At 40.6% G+C, this 17,676-nt stretch overlaps 2 protein-coding genes across 2 annotated transcripts; one reads left to right on the plus strand and one right to left on the minus strand.

The window, feature by feature from the left end:
- Positions 1-900: 900 nt before the first annotated feature.
- On the minus strand, positions 901-7,841 carry qrfprb (pyroglutamylated RFamide peptide receptor b; the record flags this gene model as incomplete). The annotated part of the gene is made up of 6 exons (XM_083903658.1): positions 901-1,295; positions 1,985-2,082; positions 3,218-3,453; positions 4,599-4,660; positions 4,891-5,049; positions 7,457-7,841. The coding sequence occupies 6 exons, from the start codon at positions 7,839-7,841 to the stop codon at positions 901-903; spliced, it is 1,335 nt and encodes a 444-aa protein (XP_083759784.1).
- Positions 7,842-12,876: 5,035 nt separating this feature from the next.
- tbata (thymus, brain and testes associated) lies at positions 12,877-16,521 on the plus strand (the record flags this gene model as incomplete). The annotated part of the gene is made up of 7 exons (XM_083903659.1): positions 12,877-13,063; positions 13,668-13,820; positions 13,924-14,012; positions 14,248-14,397; positions 14,672-14,753; positions 16,310-16,424; positions 16,512-16,521. 7 exons carry the CDS (start codon positions 12,877-12,879, stop codon positions 16,519-16,521), a joined length of 786 nt encoding a protein of 261 aa, XP_083759785.1.
- Between the last annotated feature and the right edge of the window lie 1,155 nt (positions 16,522-17,676).

Genomic DNA, 17,676 nt, shown 5'->3' on the forward strand with positions numbered 1-17,676 from the left:
ACAAAGGTTCACATGTTTGGGGCACATGGATATTAAGCAGGTTTTTTTTTTATGTAAGGCTTAAAACATTTAAATGATGAAGAAGGGCTCATTGCCTCCATTTTAACCTTTAAAAAAAATGCACTTGCAACGACATCTGCTGAACTAAATGTCCCTGGATTTTAGCAGTGTAACGGCAAATTGTTTCCCCTATGATATGATATATAAACCGAGAGATGACAGTGCAAATGTATACTCTTAGAAATAAAAATGCTAAGTAGAACCATGTAAGGTTCTTCGGCTTGTCCTCATAGGAGAACCCTTTTTGGCTCCAGGTAGAACTTTATAAAGGTTTCACCTGGAACCCTTTTGGAGGGTTCCACCAAGAAAAACCCTTTATAGGGTTTCCCCTATGATATGAAATATAAACTAATAAAAATCTTAGCAGAGAGATGATGGATTCAGAGGGAGAGCTGGTTCCCAAATTGGAAAGTCAGAGTGGTTTGATCCCTGGCTCCTCCACTTCACATTAAAAAAGGTTCCTTGGGCAAGACACAGAACTGATCTTGATTCACAATACTAGAACAGTGCCCTCTTTCTATATACATATGTATAAAACTGTACTTATTCTACCATTGGTGCAGGAAATAAGAAGGAATTATCCGTCCCTGCTAAAATCATGGCTGTTTCTTTCCACGTTTTTCACATTTTTTGAGTGTGTGTGTGTTGTGTGTATGTGATGTGTCCACATAGTTTTCACAGTTTAACTGCAGTGATCGCAGTTGCATTGAGTCCTGAGTCCTAACAACAGAACTCATTGCAGTGATGAGGTTTTTGTTGTCTTTTTGAGCTCATTTGACAGATTCAACCCTCTCGTAGCTTCTCGTGTCATGTCCAAGTGATTGACATCGAGGCCGCTTCTCACTTGACCAGGGAGCTGGTTGCAGGGAGATCTGTTTGGATTGTGGAGATTTTTTCTCCTTCCACTTCCAGAGTGCTTTCTCTGCGTGATGAGCTTGAAGGGCCTTTCTCGGCAGAGTGCTTCTTTGAGCTGTCGGTCTCGTCTGACTCCATAAAGGCTTCCCTGCTCTGGGGTTTGATGAACTGTACGGTGAGTTTCGGCGCCACCGCAGCGACGCCCTGCTGGTTAGGTTTCCTGAGGCAGTGGGAGAGCGTGGAGACGCAGCTCTTCTTGAAGTTCTCGTTCATGAAGGCGTAGACGAGGGGATTGTTGAAGCTGTTGAAGAACCCAATGGCCTGAACAGTGGCGATGATCATGTTCACGGTGACTGCGTCGTATTTGTTCTCCAGGTCGTCTAGGTCATTGGACACAGACAGAAGATTGAACTTTACTATAAGGCTGCAATTTCCGTTCAATTCAAACCATGACAGAGGCTGACATTTGTGCTGGTGAGGTTAGACGACTGCAAATAGGTTTGAGTATGAAGGAAAACACAACCTCTCTGTTGTGAATGAAAAATTTTAATAATAAATTCTACAACTCAAAGAACACAGTTTGATGGAATAAATGCTTCTTGGCTTTTCACATGAATGATGCAGTATACTTAAAGGTGCGTTATGTAATAAATCTAAAGCAACTGGCCATAAAATCCTCTTAATATGTCACAGAGACTCAGGAATAATGTTCATATAACAAACTGAACTCACCAACAACAACAGTACAGCCAAAATATTTGCATTAAAAAAATATTTTGCAGACTGCAAATCATGTTTTGGTATGTGGCGCCACCTACCCCCGTCCACCAATCATTGCAGTCAGTAGAGTCTCAGCTGCCGAGCAACCACGGGTTGCCAGTTACGTCAGAAAACAAAACCTAAAAGACCTCGGTATTTTGAATTTTCAATGTAGTAACTGTTTTTGGCCACATTCTCACATATGGCGCCTTTAAACATGTAGTTTCCCTTCATGAAGACCAAACAGAGGCCGAACAATACATCACCATAGGTTACACTGTGTTAAGCTGTGTGCACTGATGATACTCACAGTACTCGAACAGCATGTGGACTGTGTGGAACGGTGCCCAGCAAATGGTGAACAACAGAACAATGGTGATCATCATTTTCACGGCCCTTTTCTTCTTCCTGTGGTAGGGGACGATGGAAAAAGTGGAGGTAAATGAAAGAACCCAGGTGATCCGAGTCTTTGTTATTGCAGGAAAATGCACTAAATTAATGATGTGCACTGTTAAATTAGCGTGACACTGATCTACGTCGCATTTTTTCGGGGGGAATGGTTGCTCTCGTGGACGCCGACATGTGTCTTTTCCGATAAGAGAGCCGAGTTATTTATTTTCCAGAGCAACTACATTTACTTCACGGACAACATATCGAGTCTATTGTTGTGTTAATTAAAGACTCGTGCAACTGTAGCTTTGTGTTTCTAATAAAGCTGCACAGAAAAGATTGACTTCAGACATTTGATTGAAAAATCCATAATCTTGGTAAGGACGTCACGTTGTATGTGTCAAACTCGGTCCATACATCATTCTCTGGGCAATGACAGCCCCCGTGAGGCAATTATAAGCAAATGGTACATTTTTAAGTGGAAGGCGATTTTCTGTCTTTTCACACAGACTGTGGAAGAGCAGTGAGTCATTTGACATGAAAAAGTGGCCCAAACCTGATCATTTTAAGCCCTGTTGGTCGTAAACCAAATGTTCAGATGTCAAATATTGTATACCCTACAATCTGCACACAGATCTATCCACTAGTTTCTCCTATTACTTCCTATTATACCTCAGGAAATTGGTTCACAGCAGCAGTCACCAGGCATTTTCGCAATAACATCACATTAAAACATTTACAGTTACATTTACTTTTCACCTTGGTCGAGACCAGCTTAACATCCTCATCAATGCAGGGTTTCTCCAGGTGTTCTGGTTTCCTCCCACAGTCCAACAACTCTAAATTGCCCGTAGGCGTGAATGTGATAATGAATGGTTGTGTGTTGGCCCTGTGATGGACTGGACTATGATCTGCGACACCATGACGAGGATAAATCCCGAGATAATTGATGGATACCTTATTCTTAATATTATATTACGGTGCATTGCCATGACCACCAATGTTAGGGGAAGGAAGGCAGCAGTAACTCCTGCTTGCTGTTCAAGGTTTGTTTTGGTTGCCAGCGACAACATGCTCTATCTCTGGTTTCCCACCTCCACAACCATGCCACAAGGATATCATGCAGTTGAGATGCCTCCGCTGTCGTGCTTACCTTGAGATCTTATTGATCTCTCTGAGGTTCATGGTGTTGAGGACGGATGAGTCACCCACCCTGTTTCGGATCCACAGTTCGATGCCAATGCGTGTGTAGATGAACAGCATGGCAGCCAGAGGGAGCAGGAAAAGAGCCACCATGATGAAAGTGGTGTAAGCCTGCCTGTGGGTCAGAGAGTGCCAACTTTCCTGACAACACACGTGGTAATGATCGTACAAGAAGTCGTACTTCACCTGGGAGAGGCGGGAAGAGACGTGATTAGTCGTCAGACAAGAAATGGCAGCAGTTCAGATGCTTGCACTGATTTGTTCAAATTTGTTCAAGTGGAGTCTCTGATGCGTTGATTGAATTCATGTAGAGGGCAAATGTACACTCTTAGAAATAAAAGTGCAAAGTAGAACCATATAAGGTTCTACGGCTTGTCCTCACAGGAGAACCATTTTTTGGCTCCAGGTAGAACTTTATAAAGGTTCCACCTGGAACCCTTTTGGAGGGTTCCACCAAGAAAAACCCTTTTAAAACCCTTTATTCAGGAAAGGGGCTTTAAAGGGTTCTCTGGATCAAAATGGTTCTTACTGGAACCATTAGTGTTACCGAGATCCCTTGAAAACCCCGTTTTTCAGAAACAAATGGTTCCAGGTAGAACAGCACATCGATATGTTGCCATGTAACAGTCCATTTTCCCGGGCAGTGTCTTCATAAAAACTACGACTGACGAAAACTTTTTTCTGTGCTCCAAACCCTGCAGCCAGGTTTTTTAGTATTCCAAAGAACAGAGCATTGGTGCGTTGCACCACTATTATAATAAATGCTGTACTATATCGAATCTTACAAACTGGCTTTTCTGCATTAAAAAAATATATATATACATAACCATGGAAAAAACAATTTGGGGACATTTTGAGGACAGAATAGTATTGAACAATAAACTCTCTGAATCTCTAAAATTCTCAGGAATTATTTGCAAAATTCAAGTGTGTCTTAACTTTCTCTGGCAATCATTGGCAGCTTTTCTCTCTCTGGGCTAAAGCTTTTAAACACTCTCGTGCTTTTGCAGAAGGAAGACCCGGGCTCGAGCCCCAGTTGGAACACGGGCCTTTCTGCATAGCGTTTGCATGTTCTCCCCGCGTGTGCGTGGGTTTTCTCCAGTTTCTCCGGCTTCCTCCCACAGTCCAAAACATTCAATATGGGGATTAGGTATATTGGACACTCATAACTGGTGTGAGAGTGAGAGTGAATGGTTGTTTGTCTCTATATGTGGCCCTGCGATGGACTGGCAAGCTGTCCAGGGTGTACTCCGCTTATGTCAGCTGTGATTGGCACAGCACTTCCCTGCAAACCTCCTGTGGAGCGGTAGAAGATGGATGGATGGACTTACCTCTAACTGCTGCACAAACAGCATGGGTGAACCAACTATCATTGAGGCAATCCATACGAGTCCTGTAGATTGAAGACATTATGTCAGCTATACATACAACTATATATACAGTACATCTATGTACAATAGAGTGGAGCTTTTCTGGTGTAAACACTGCTTTAATTGGTTTTGGTTGAGGTAAGGGACAAGGTTTAAATGAGGCTGTACAAACAATGAAAGGCAAAGGAAGAGTCCAAACAAACCTGTGTGTTTGTGTGTAAAAGCTTCATTAACCATTGAGGATAAATAATACCTAGCATCTTGTAAGCTCTCTTGGATGAGTACTGCCTCCTCATTTTCAGGGGGAAAACAATGCCCTGGTATCTTTCAATGGCAATGCAGGTCATGGTGAGAATGCCTGTCACTATGGCTGTAGTCTGTACAAATGGAACGGTCTTGCAAACCAGAACTCCTACAGAAAAAAATGAGAACAGAGGCATGAATAAGGTATACTGAGAAACATATTACAATTCACATCAGTGCCTTTTGTTTGAGTGAAAGAGAGAGGCGTCCTTTTCATCTTCCTGCGCACAGAATTCATTTTTTAATTGAAATGGAACAAAAAAAAAAACACACACACACAACTAACCATACTTGACCGCTAATGACGCACCGTGCTGAAACCCAAGTCCACCGTGAAATAATTATTGACCTAAATGGCAGCGCAGGCTTTCAGGCTGCCTCCCATTGCTATGATACGCAGAATGTCACCGTCAGCTGCACGTCTGTGACATTTCATTATCTGACACGACGACAATGTCAGGCAACGTTGATGAATGTCGTGAAATCTTCTTCAATTAAAATTTGAAAGAAGTCGCATTTACGAGCAGATTCATACGTAGTGTCTCTCTTTTTTTTGAGTCAAAGAGCTGTTGTTTCAGCTCTTTGTTGCTGTTAGAGTTGTTGTACATCGTCAGGTGTCAGATATGCAGTGGATACAGTGACAGGGGCAATTTGACAAGTCAGAGCCTCACAAAGTGTTGTTTTAGGGATGTTTTCTGCATTTAAACCACATTTAATGCACACCAGGAGTGAACACAGGCCAGGGAGCAATGAGGGCCGTGCGTTGAGTACCTTGCTTAGAGAACACCCGAGTCCCTTGACCTGTTGATGATTTGAACCAGCAAGCACCTCTCATTATAAGCCCACTATAGACCCCCTGGTCCACTTGACCCTTTTTTCTGAATGTATAAATGTGTCTTGAACTCAAAGTATTCTTATTTTAGCTCTGATATAACTGCTCGTCAGAGCTCACTCTCAGCTGAAGGAAACTGGCAAAACAAAGAATTTGGATTTGCCTCTCTCTCTCCTCTCCTCTTTCATAAACAGGAAAAAGCAGACAAAAATCACCATGTGTCTCTGCAGACACAAACGTATGATCCTTATTAAATTAGTCTCCCCAGAGGCAGCACCAATAGATGTGCTTTTTGTTCCTTTTATTTTCAATAAATAAAAATACGTTTTTTAATTAAGTGATAGTTATACACGTAAATTACAACCTGTTTCTAATCCACAGTGTGTGTGTTTGATGGATCTGTGCTGTACGTGTGTATAATGTGTAATTGTTTATTCCAGTAGAACTCTATACAATCTCTTGCTCTTACGATTGAACAAATTGAAGGAAAAATACCTCACTCCTAATATCTTTTTTATTCTTATTATTTGGGTTGAAACGGATCAATCTTCACACTCACTTTACACTTTATATTGCAATCTGTGAACGTGAGGCTCATCAGTCCATTCGATCACCAGTCTCAAGACAATCGGGGGAAATCAGCTGGAAGGACATGAAGCAATGAGCAGCTGTCGCCTGTACATGTAGGTGATATGTCATCATTTATATTCTAACACCTCTGTGCTTTGTCTGTCCTTTAAACACCAGTGACATCTGCAGATCAGTGGGGCGTTTTTTTGTGGTTGCTTTTGCTCACGTTAGCTCGGTTTACTTGTTTGTCACCTGTGGAGTCACCTGACCTTTAATTTGAATTTGAATGACTTTATTATTATTACTCCCCAATGTCTCGCTCATAATTATGGATATGTCCGTCTTATTTTTAGGGATTTACTCGTTTATATTGTTATATTTTGTTACATGCAGCTGTTGTTTAAATCAAAGACATAGATAGATAGATAGATCGATAGATAGACAGACAGACAGACAGACAGACAGACAGACAGACAGACAGACAGACAGACAGACAGACAGACAGACAGACAGATAGATAGATAGATAGATAGATAGATAGATAGATAGATAGATAGATAGATAGATAGATAGATAGATAGATAGATAACATTCATAGCTACACAGAGAATAAGGGAATACACTTTTAAACTGATCAATTAGTAAAAAGTTAATATGTACATAGTGCAATTGTGAAATTTATGCAAACCTGCAAATGACTAAATACTAAACTACCTGTGTAATGTGTACATGGTAAATTTCGGGATAATATTATTGAAATTGCAGTTATTTTTCTCATTTTTGTAAAAAAATAAAATAAATACTACCTTAAATGTAAAACAAGGGAAAAAAATTCAGAGTTCTTGTTGTTCATAGGTTTTTATGCTATTATTTTTACTGGTTCTGCCCACTTGAGATCAAATTGCGCTGCATGGGGTCCCTGAACAAATATGAGTTTGACATCCCTCTGATTTAAGCAGTTAAACTAATTCACACGTTTCTTATCTTCTGCAGACAGTGGAGCTGATGTCTAGTTTCTACAGCAGGACCTGCACAATTCATAATATTCAAATTTCAAAACAAACAGCAGCAAACACAGGAGTTCTTTTGTTGTTGTTTTTGTTTCAGAACTCACCTCCGAACCACTCAGACGAGATGTTCTGCAGCAAAGTGAAAGGGATGCAGAAGAAAGTGATGAGCAGGTCGCTGACCGCCAGCGAGCAGATGAAGATATCCGTGGCCGTCTGTATCGCCCGTTTCTTCACAACTACGTAGATGACCAAACTGTTTCCGGTCAGAGCCAGCACGAAAATGACCACGTACATGACCACGAACGTGGTCTTGGCGCTGTACGGTAACTCGGGCACGTAGACGAGCGGCGCGATGTTGTAGGTGCTGATGAACTGCTGGCGGCTCAGGTTGTAGTAGTGGAGCATCTCCTGCAGCGCTTCTGGAGTTATTTTGCTGCTGCTGCTTCCCTGTCCCGAAGATGCTGATGCTGATGCTGCTGCTGCTGCCATCCTGGTGTCCAGCAGCACTGAGACTGAAACTCAAGTTCAGGCTGAAGAGAGAGAGAAACAAGCCTCCAAAGCTGGAGGATGTTGCGCTTTGGCTCCTGAACTCCAGCAAGACAGGACTGTTGATGCTGCTGTACTACTGCTCTCTCTCTCCCCCTCACTCACTCTCTCTCTCTCTGTGTGTGTGTGTGTGTGTGTGTGTGTGTGTGTGTGTGTGTGTGTGTGTGTGTGTGTGTGTGTGTGTGTGTGTGTGTGTGTGTGTGTGTGTGTGTGTGTGTGTGTCTACATCATGTCTTAACGAAAAAAAAATAATAAATCGAATTACTTTACAAAGCAGCAGAAGTGGTCTTGCCTATTTTAAGCCCAGCTACATTAACATAATTTAAACATGCTTCTCTTTATTCTTATAATTCCATTGGCCAGGATTATTTAATATTTGTGTCACAGAAACATGTTTAAATGTTGATAACGTTCAAGTTTAATGATGGCTTGGCAGTAAACAGACACTCATTAGGTGAAACAATGGCTGCAGACACTTTCGCTGTAACAGTGGGAGGTCCCCTGTTTGATAGGTAGACGTTGCTCAAGGATTTTAGTCCCCTCTTTGCTATTTCCTCAAAAAAAATTTAAAAAACACATTTGAAGTTATAATATGGTTAAAGACCTTTAAAGTACATTTTCTATGCTTTTGTTTTTATTTAAAAATAACCAGAAACACAAGTTCCCTGTTTGTCAGTGAAGAATGACGGTCCCCACTTTGACTGGTAAACATGTATGTGTGTGTGTGTGTGTGTGTCACTACATCATCACACATGAAAACCTCTCTTACCTCTGTCTTAACATTAAAACATCTAATTACTTTACAAAGCAGCAGAAGTGGTCCAATGTAATTGCACTTGCATATAGTGGAGGATAAAGCAGTAGAAGATGAATGAATGGACGGATGATAAATTAAATATGAATCAGGGCTTTCTGACTGCACAGAAAACCGCAGAGAACTAATACGACTACTACTGCTTTTTCCTAGTACCGATACGACTACTAATAATGATTTTATAATAATAAGACCGGTCCACACGGTGACCATAAGTGGCAAGGACTGTCGGTGACCTGTCCAGGCTGTAATCCACCATACACCCTGAGAGTCAGCCACAAATTGGTAGACAAGGAATGAATGTATGGTCCTATATTCATCAATAAAGCATCTAAACTCAAGTTGACAAAGAGCTTTAACAAAGAGAGCTATTAACACACTGTGTCATCTTTAGATATAAGTCTTGAGTTGGTTACATACAGAAAGGCCTAAACTGTGGCTTTAAGGCTGCAAGCTGACTTGTGTGGCAAACTGGAAGACCTTTTATATTTATATATATAAAGGGTTCAGTACATGGTTAAAACCAATAAGAGCTGAGCCAAAGAATTAAGTGCATGTTTTGATTGCACAAGATCCACAACATCAAATTGTCTGCAATCATAGTGTCAGAATGACCATTAAAGCGACTGGATATTACAGTGATGATGATGAACGGTGATGGTAAGAGGGATCAAATTTGACATTTTATTCCAGTAAAAAAAAAAAAACACACAAGCACTTACCAGCAACACAGACAAATGTGTCATGGTATAATCGCCTTTTATCCTGATTGTCAGCTCTGGAACTACCATGTTCATCACAAATGTTTTTACATTTTTTTTGTTTACACAAATGCCACAATCACCATTAGGATTCCAAAAATCCTATCCATCCCATTTCCCCCTCTCCTATCTCCCCACTTGGTCTGCTCCAGAACCATAAATAAGTTCCTGCTGCCTTTGGGACTCTTTTAGTGGAACACCGTGCTGCAAACAAAAGAAAAAAAGTGAGTGTCTTGCCAAACTTTAACACTTGTTTACTGTAGCACTCCTAACACATAATAACACCACTGTTAGTTACACATAGAACCTATTGACTTCCATCATACATTCATTTGCACACATGTTGTTATTGCACCACAGCGCCTGCCCCAAGAGTCCAGTCAAATCAAACATTAAATAAATACCAATTAATAAAATGTTGTGCAAATATGCACTGTGCAAATGTTCTGTTGCAAAGTGTCTCGTGCCATTATTTATGTTCAGTGTTAAAAATTCACCAAAATCCAAATAGTGCAAAATCCCCAGTAATGAAGTTCCCTTGGTTACACATAGATAAGATATATGCAAATAATGAACACGGGTGGTTTCTCACAGTTATTGCTTTGGGGGAAAAAACAGTGGGATTCATTACCACCCGAGGAGAGCACATTCAAATTCATTAAAGATTGAGTGCGTTTTTTCTCGTCATATGGTGAAAACCGTCTCTGACTTCAGATCAATATTGTCCGTGAAACTTAATTTCCTCCATATCCTCCACAGGAGGGTCATGGGGTGTAGCTGTGCCAATCTCAGCTGATATAAGACAACGGGCGGGGTCACACCCCTGGACAGTTTGCCAGTCCATCACAGGACCACATATAGAGACAAACAACCATTCACACTCACACCTATGGTCAATTTGAGTGTCCAATTTACCTAATCCGAATATTGCACGTTTTTGGACTGTGGGAGGAAGCTGGAGAAACCCATGCACACACGGGGGGAGAACGTGCAAACTCGATTCAATTAAAGCGGACCTAGACCGGAAGTTCCAATTCACGCTGTTTTTTAGTGTGTATCTGCGTCATTACCTTGTTAACGAAACCCTGAAGGTTCAAAACAAACATTTCAGCCACTGCTGAGAACGCTGTGTTTTATTGTAATCTCGGGCTCAGCGAGATCTCTGAAAAAAAACCCCGGTCCGGTTACGTAAACAACGGTTCTCCTGAACAGCAGATCGTCCTGCTCCGGGCACTAGTCCGGGCACATCCGGTTGCGTACATTGAACCACAGAAGAAGAATAACGTCCGTTGTGGAGGTGTTTCACGAGCGACTCTGTCTTCTGGGTGTGAGAGTTCAGTCTGAAATATCGCGGCTGAGGAAAAGCATTAGAAAACAGAGAGTTTTATCGGCTTGTTTACAGCATATTAGGAGGTTTTTGACCATAAAAACAAGTTAATGTATGTAAGTAGACCTCCATAACTAACATATATGTGCAACAGGACCACTCTATGTGAGCTTTAATTCAAGTGAACTGATTTGTCCCTGTGTTGAACCGGTGTGTAATCAGGGTGCACAAAACATTCAAATATTGTTATCTGTGCACAGGCGATAAACCACAATTTACCTCAATAATTATCACATTATTTTTACACTAATTATAAACACATCGGAACGAGTCATTAACATGCAAGGAATGTGCGAACACAATAACAAGAAAATTAGATTCAGTGTTGATTATTTCTTTCTGCTAACCTTTCAGACAAAAAATAAATAAATAATTAAGTGCTCTTAATTTATGTAGTCTTATTACGAGCATGTTGAAAAGGTAATTGTTTTTTGGTTCAATTGGAGCATCAACTCGCACCTCGCAGTAATCAACCCAGCAACAATGTCAAAAACACATCATTTAAAACATTCTATTTTACGATACAGTGATTTTCATGAAGCAACAATGAAAACATCCCAGAATACCTTGTGTTATAGGCAAAGACTCACAGGAATAAGTGCAGTCAGCAGGGTTGTTTCACACATCACTTGAGTTCCACGCATCTGTTGTCAAAGGAGACCACTCATCATTGCAATCGCCCGTCCATTTCATGCTAATGTGGCTTTTCATTTCAAGCCACTTGACTGTTGTGTAATAGTGGGGCATTTTCAAGAAGTTTTTTTTTTTTTTTTTCTATCTCATTGCAACATGTACAGATGCTGAGTTTTCCTGCTCCTTTGGTGTCCCACACTTACATTCATTCATGAGGGAGCCCGGTCCACAGCAACAGATATAGCTGTCACGGTTACAAATGGGATTCATACGGTTTCCTCACGAGGTCGAAGCAAACGGTCAACAATCTCCCTGAAGCAGAGAGGGGTTGGGATTATCTGCTGACAATATCCAGCAGCCATTTTGACATGTTTCGATCACATCCATCAATAAATCAGCACAGGGTGACAGAGAGCCAGCAGGCACCCTGAAACTGAGAAAGTAAAATCAAAGTCAGCTGTCATTCATGTGGTTGTTTACCTGTCCGAATGGCTGCAGTGCAAACAGCCCGTTACAGACACAAGAAAAGCTATTTTATTCTACTCTACTCTGGCAATATTGTCACAATAAAAGTAGAAACACTCCAGACCAATACAGAGATTATAAATGCCCTATGTATCACTGCATTGCTTTTTTTAATGAAATACTTTAACAATAAAATGTCTCAGAGTAATTCACAATCAGAACTTCGAACACCAAGGCAGCTGTTCTTCTTACACAACATCATTTTTTGACATCTCTGCAGCATCCGGTCTCTGTTATGATTGATGAAAATGGGAAGGCAGATGTGTTTTGTGAATCACATTTCAACAGCAAAGTAACTCAAAGTGATGTATAGAAAGAAAAGAGAGAATTTGCTATTTGCACAGACTTGGATGCATCACAACCGTTCAGAAAAGTATTGTGGCCTGAAAACATCCAGTGCTTTATAAAACAGCAATCTTGCACTCCCGTGATGGGGTCTGTCTGTCTGTCTACAGTGCTGGAAAAAAAAAAGTATTTGCTATTTTTATAGTATAATCGCATATCAGTTTGAGCCAACTTGCATCCCGTTGAGAGCGTCAGTTCCTGTGCACAGGTTCCATTGTGTTTTTGTGATTGAGGTCTCTTAGCAACAGAGGCAACAGAAATCTCAGTAGGATAGGCTTTTAGCAGGAAGCTGTATTTAGAGCTAAAGTGGTGCTTCAAAGTTATAATTTCCTTGTCGATCTTTGACTTAACTCTGAAACTGGACTTAGATTTTTGAGCCACGATGTTCAGTGCTCTCTGCCTTGCTTCTTATTAGGTTTTAGTTTTGTGTTTTTAGTGTGTGGTCACAACTTTGTGTATCCCTCGGACACTGCTTCACCAGGGACCTTGATTTAGAATTTTTGAAGATACAGTATGTCAATAAGCCCAAACTCTCGAGGGACGACAGGAGAGACGAGTGTTAGTCAAACCATTCAGGTGCCACTTACCTCAGAATTGACCAAGACTCTGCCCAGGAGCAGTGGACGCTTCGGGACGTTGAGTCATCACTCGTTCTTCTCCCGGCACAACCCTCATCCACACAGGGTGAGACATATTCAAGGTAAGCTGTTCAAGTATATATGCAAGGTGTGTTTCAGGGTAAGCTCTTGCCGTGCGCTATACTGCATCAATGTTTATAAAATTACCCATTACTATGTATCGTATATATTGTTAATCCCTGGTATATTTTATGGAACATTGTCATTGAAATTCATTCAGAAATGTCCTCTATCAAACAGGAGACAACTACAACAGCTCATTTACCTACGCAGACTTCCCCAAATTGTCTCAAGATTAGAAAATTGCCAGTAAAATAATTCTGATTGCAGGTAATCACTTGACAGAGCTTATTACATCGAGTGCATAATTTTACCTGAGCAACGTCAAGGACAAACCTAACAGTGTTAGGCCTGTTGTAGTTCCTGATATTATAATGTATGTCTTACAATCATATGAAATATTAAAGCATGAGCACCAGGAATAGCAACCTATGACACAAAAAGATGAAGATGTCACACGGCAGGGATTATCCATCCATCCAAACACCATCAAAGTGCTTATTCTTGAAGGTTTGCAGGGGAAGCCAGTCACGTTCTTTTGATTGCCTCACACTTACGATGTAACTCTGTGAATGTCATGATTTTCTCTTTTTCTTTTCTCCACAGGACTCAATGGAAGACCTGTCTGCATGGTGAGAGACGACTGGTTTGTCACCTCGTCCTTGTTTCCTCACCCACTTCTCAAGGGCCATGTCCTCAGGAAAGCAGTTGAGCCATCCTTTGCTTTTCCACTCGTCAGCGGCAACAAAAACAAGTCAGGTATGGCCCAGTATTATCTCCTCATCATGTATCTTATCCCCATTCACTAATGATACCACTGAGCTTCAGTGCATTCATTAAAATGTTTATGCTTCCTTCTCAGCCTTGTTTTCAGAGGCATGGAGGGACGAACTTAAAGAACTCGCTGCAAGAGTCAGTTTGTCTTCTCGTGCACAGGAGGACAAAAAAGAGGTGTGTCACACAAACAAACTCAATTAATTACATGCAACAGGTTCCGACAGGATATATTCAGGGCTGTGGCGATTATATGAGTCTTCTTGGGAGACACAATATAGAATAAAATTTACCAATCAACAGGTGAAGACAGACATGAGTTTGAAAGATTTAATGCCAAACAACATTCCTTCTGCACTGTCTTGTTAATCATGTTTGCATGCCGATATCTGTATTTGTTCATGTATCCCAGGAGCAACCAGTGGGAGAATTTGTCCGTCGGAAGACGCAATATTCAGCTGAAAGTGGGCGAATCATTCCTCTACCCACAAAGTCTTACCAGCGCAGATTCCATTCACAACACCCGGCTTTTCCTCAGCCCTTTCATGATCAAGAACTCATGGTAATAATATTGTCCTCCGCGGGGTCCTAAAGTCATTTTTTAGTCGCTCAGTTTTGGCTATGTGGGTTGAGACACAACAGCAGCAGCACACCCAAGGTTTTTCATATTAATAAAAAGATTTGCTTTGTTGTTGAAAAAGACCCCTGACCACCTCTCTCACAGGCAAATAGAAAATCCTTAATAACGTACAGATTTTCTGTGCTTTATGCTACAAAGATGCCTTCCTAGGTTTCTAAGCTGGTGTGATGTGATGGTTGACTTTTTTTTTTGTCAGGTGTTGGAGCTTCTTTGTCAGATCCTGCAGACTGATTCTTTGTCCACAGTCCAGCAGTGGCTGCTGCTTGCAGGTCAAAGGGGTAAGATGATTTTATGCATGAAGTTCTTTCATATGCTGAAAATCGCTGAAAAGTACATGCTAAAAGCATTTATTTTGATTCATCCCAACACTGGCGAGTAGCAGAAGCAGTTTACATGTGCACATTTTATTCAATCCAACTCATTCAAATTACAATTTATGACGTGGGTGTAATGGTTCTCCTGCTTTTGTCAAGTCAAGTCAATTTTATTTCAAGTAGAGCACATTTGAAAAACAACCAAGGTTGACCAAAGTGCTTTACAGATTTAGTGGCACAGCAACATCAAAGATATAAAACATAACATCAATAAAAAATAGAAGTAAAACTGTAAAATAGTGACGCAATAGAATGTAAAATGGTAAAAACTACATAGAAGTGTCCGGGTTGACTATTCTGAGGTGAAGGCCATGGAGAAGCGGCGGGTCTTTAAAAGTGAGGGCAGATTTAATTTCCATGGGTGACTCGTTTCAAAGTTTAGAGGCAGCTGCAGAAAAAAGGCTCAATCGCCCCTGGTCGGGAACTCGGCACATCTAAAAGCAGCCTGTTATTAGACCTGAGAGCTCAGGATGTAAGCGTGAAGACAAAGAAATTCAGAGAGGTAAGATCAAGGCCGGCCCAAGCCGACATGGGGCCCTAAGCAAAATTTGATTTTGGGGCCCTCTGTTACTGCCAATAATAATGATTATTGATCATTCACACACCTACTATACTAAAGGTATTCTACTTATTCTTCTCTGTCACGAATATGAATACACTTGCAAAACTAAATGTGACCAGATTTGCAGACTTACAGAAAAATATTTCAATGAATATTTGGCAAAATCAGCAACTCCCCCTACTGGCGACACAGAGAATCAATACATAAAACCAAAGGGTTTATATATAAAAGATATTAAGGTCTGAAAATCTAAAAATGTGAACAATCTTTTGGGGGGGATTCAAAATACACTCATACAAAGATTCGACTTTTATATGTAAACAACACAGCATTAAATAAAATAAAAAATGGTTTATAAATAAAATATAAAGTTAAATAATCACATCTGACAACTATGTAAAAACTGTTGTCAGATGTGACTTTGGTAAAAATGGGGAGAAAAATTCTAATAATAAATAATAAACTACAGCAATAATAAATACAGCAATCCAAACTTTTTTTGGAGGGGGCCCTCTAGTGGTCACGGGGCCCTAAGCAGCGGCTTAGTTCGCTTATGCCTTGGCCGGCCCTGGGTAAGATGGTGCCAAATCATTAAGCGCTTTAAAAACCAACAATACATGTGTGATGTGGTCTCTCAGCTGTCGTCGTCGGACAGATGACTGGTCTACACCAACATACAGAGAATTACAATAATCCAGCCGAGATGCTATAAAAGCATGGATCAGTGTCTCTGAGACCTTGTGAGGGAGATGGGCCTTCACCTTGGCAAAAAAGTTGAAAAAAGCTTGACTTAACGACGGCCGAGATTTGTTCGTTGAATTCGAAAGCGCCGTCAAATTGAAAGGCAAGGCTTTTACCAGAAGTGTGGATATGTGTGCGTGATGCGTCGTCCCCTCAGAGAAAGACCTGGTGATGGGGATGATCAAACGAGCTCTGGACGGTGTCGACGGCGCAGGCCATCACCTGCCCAACTTCCAGCACCAGGCTTTTAATCCTGGTGCATCTCCACTGCTGTACGGTTCATCACTGAATCAGACGTGGAGACAACCACAGAGAACTTGGTCAGGGTCATCTCTAACACTCCCTTACATGTATTTCAGGTATTTCTAAGGCAAATGCATTAAATGCTTTTATGTACTTTCTGTAGCTCAAACAAGAGTCGAACATCTGGTGACAACAAACCCGGTAAGTCAATAATGTCCTATTCATTTTTTAACCATATTTTATATTTTTTGTTCAACCAAAACATTTTTTGTGTAGAATTTTCTTGCTTGCTTTTGTCTTAAAGTAAGTTTAAGTTTACCATAGCTTTGGAGCATAATTGAAAAAGGTCTAGTGTCTATTTTATTATAATGGGGTTATTTCCGTCATGGAAAGCTATACAGCATGGATATAATTATACATTTCCTTGTATGATTCTGACGTAAGCATGTTTTTGCAGACAGGATCGGTGATGCAGAGGTCCTTGAAGTCCATACAGGAGCGACAGCTCATCATCACGATAATGACTGTGACATGGTTTCCTTTTAATGGGAAATGATTGGTTTTCCGTTATCCTGCTTTTGTGATAACCCTTTGGTGTATGACCTGTAGACGAAGTACAACATGCTCTCGATGCTAATAACTGCTGAAGGATTGTGTTTACAAAAAGTGGTATAATCTCTGACAAAAAACTTAAAATGTCAGGTTTTTGTTTTGTCCATCAAAACAAAATATGTAGCTACTTGTAGCTTTGAGCACATTTTATGTTTCTATATCTCAAATAAAACCTATGAGAGTTTTGTTGATTTAGTGTATATTCATTAGATATCAGATGAACAACGTTTCATGGGAAACAGTTCATGACACCAGAGCTTCACAGTATCCTGGCATGATATAGATATATATATAGATATAGTGATGGTGTGAAACATGTGACAAAGTACTTGAGCTAAAATTATGCACAAGCTCGTTTACTTCTGGATAAAATGTCTAAAGGTTGTGTTCTACAACTTTTGTATGAGTCTATCGTATTGCAGATGACGGCAAAAATGAGAAAATCTAATCAGTCTTCACCTAACTGTGCAGAAGCGGCAGCAGACACAATCAAATGCCACAGCAGCAGATGAGATCATACACTGTATACACATTTAAATGCCACAAAATCAATCTGTGAAGAAATATATTAAACATCAAAACAGTGGTTTTGATGTGAGAAAATGTGATTTTGATGATAATGACACAGGTGTGTGCATGTGTGGCCTGTTAGGAAAGAATCATTCACAG

Source organism: Microchirus variegatus (assembly GCF_963457635.1).
Source record: "Microchirus variegatus genome assembly, chromosome: 17".
Lineage (NCBI taxonomy): Eukaryota > Metazoa > Chordata > Actinopteri > Pleuronectiformes > Soleidae > Microchirus > Microchirus variegatus.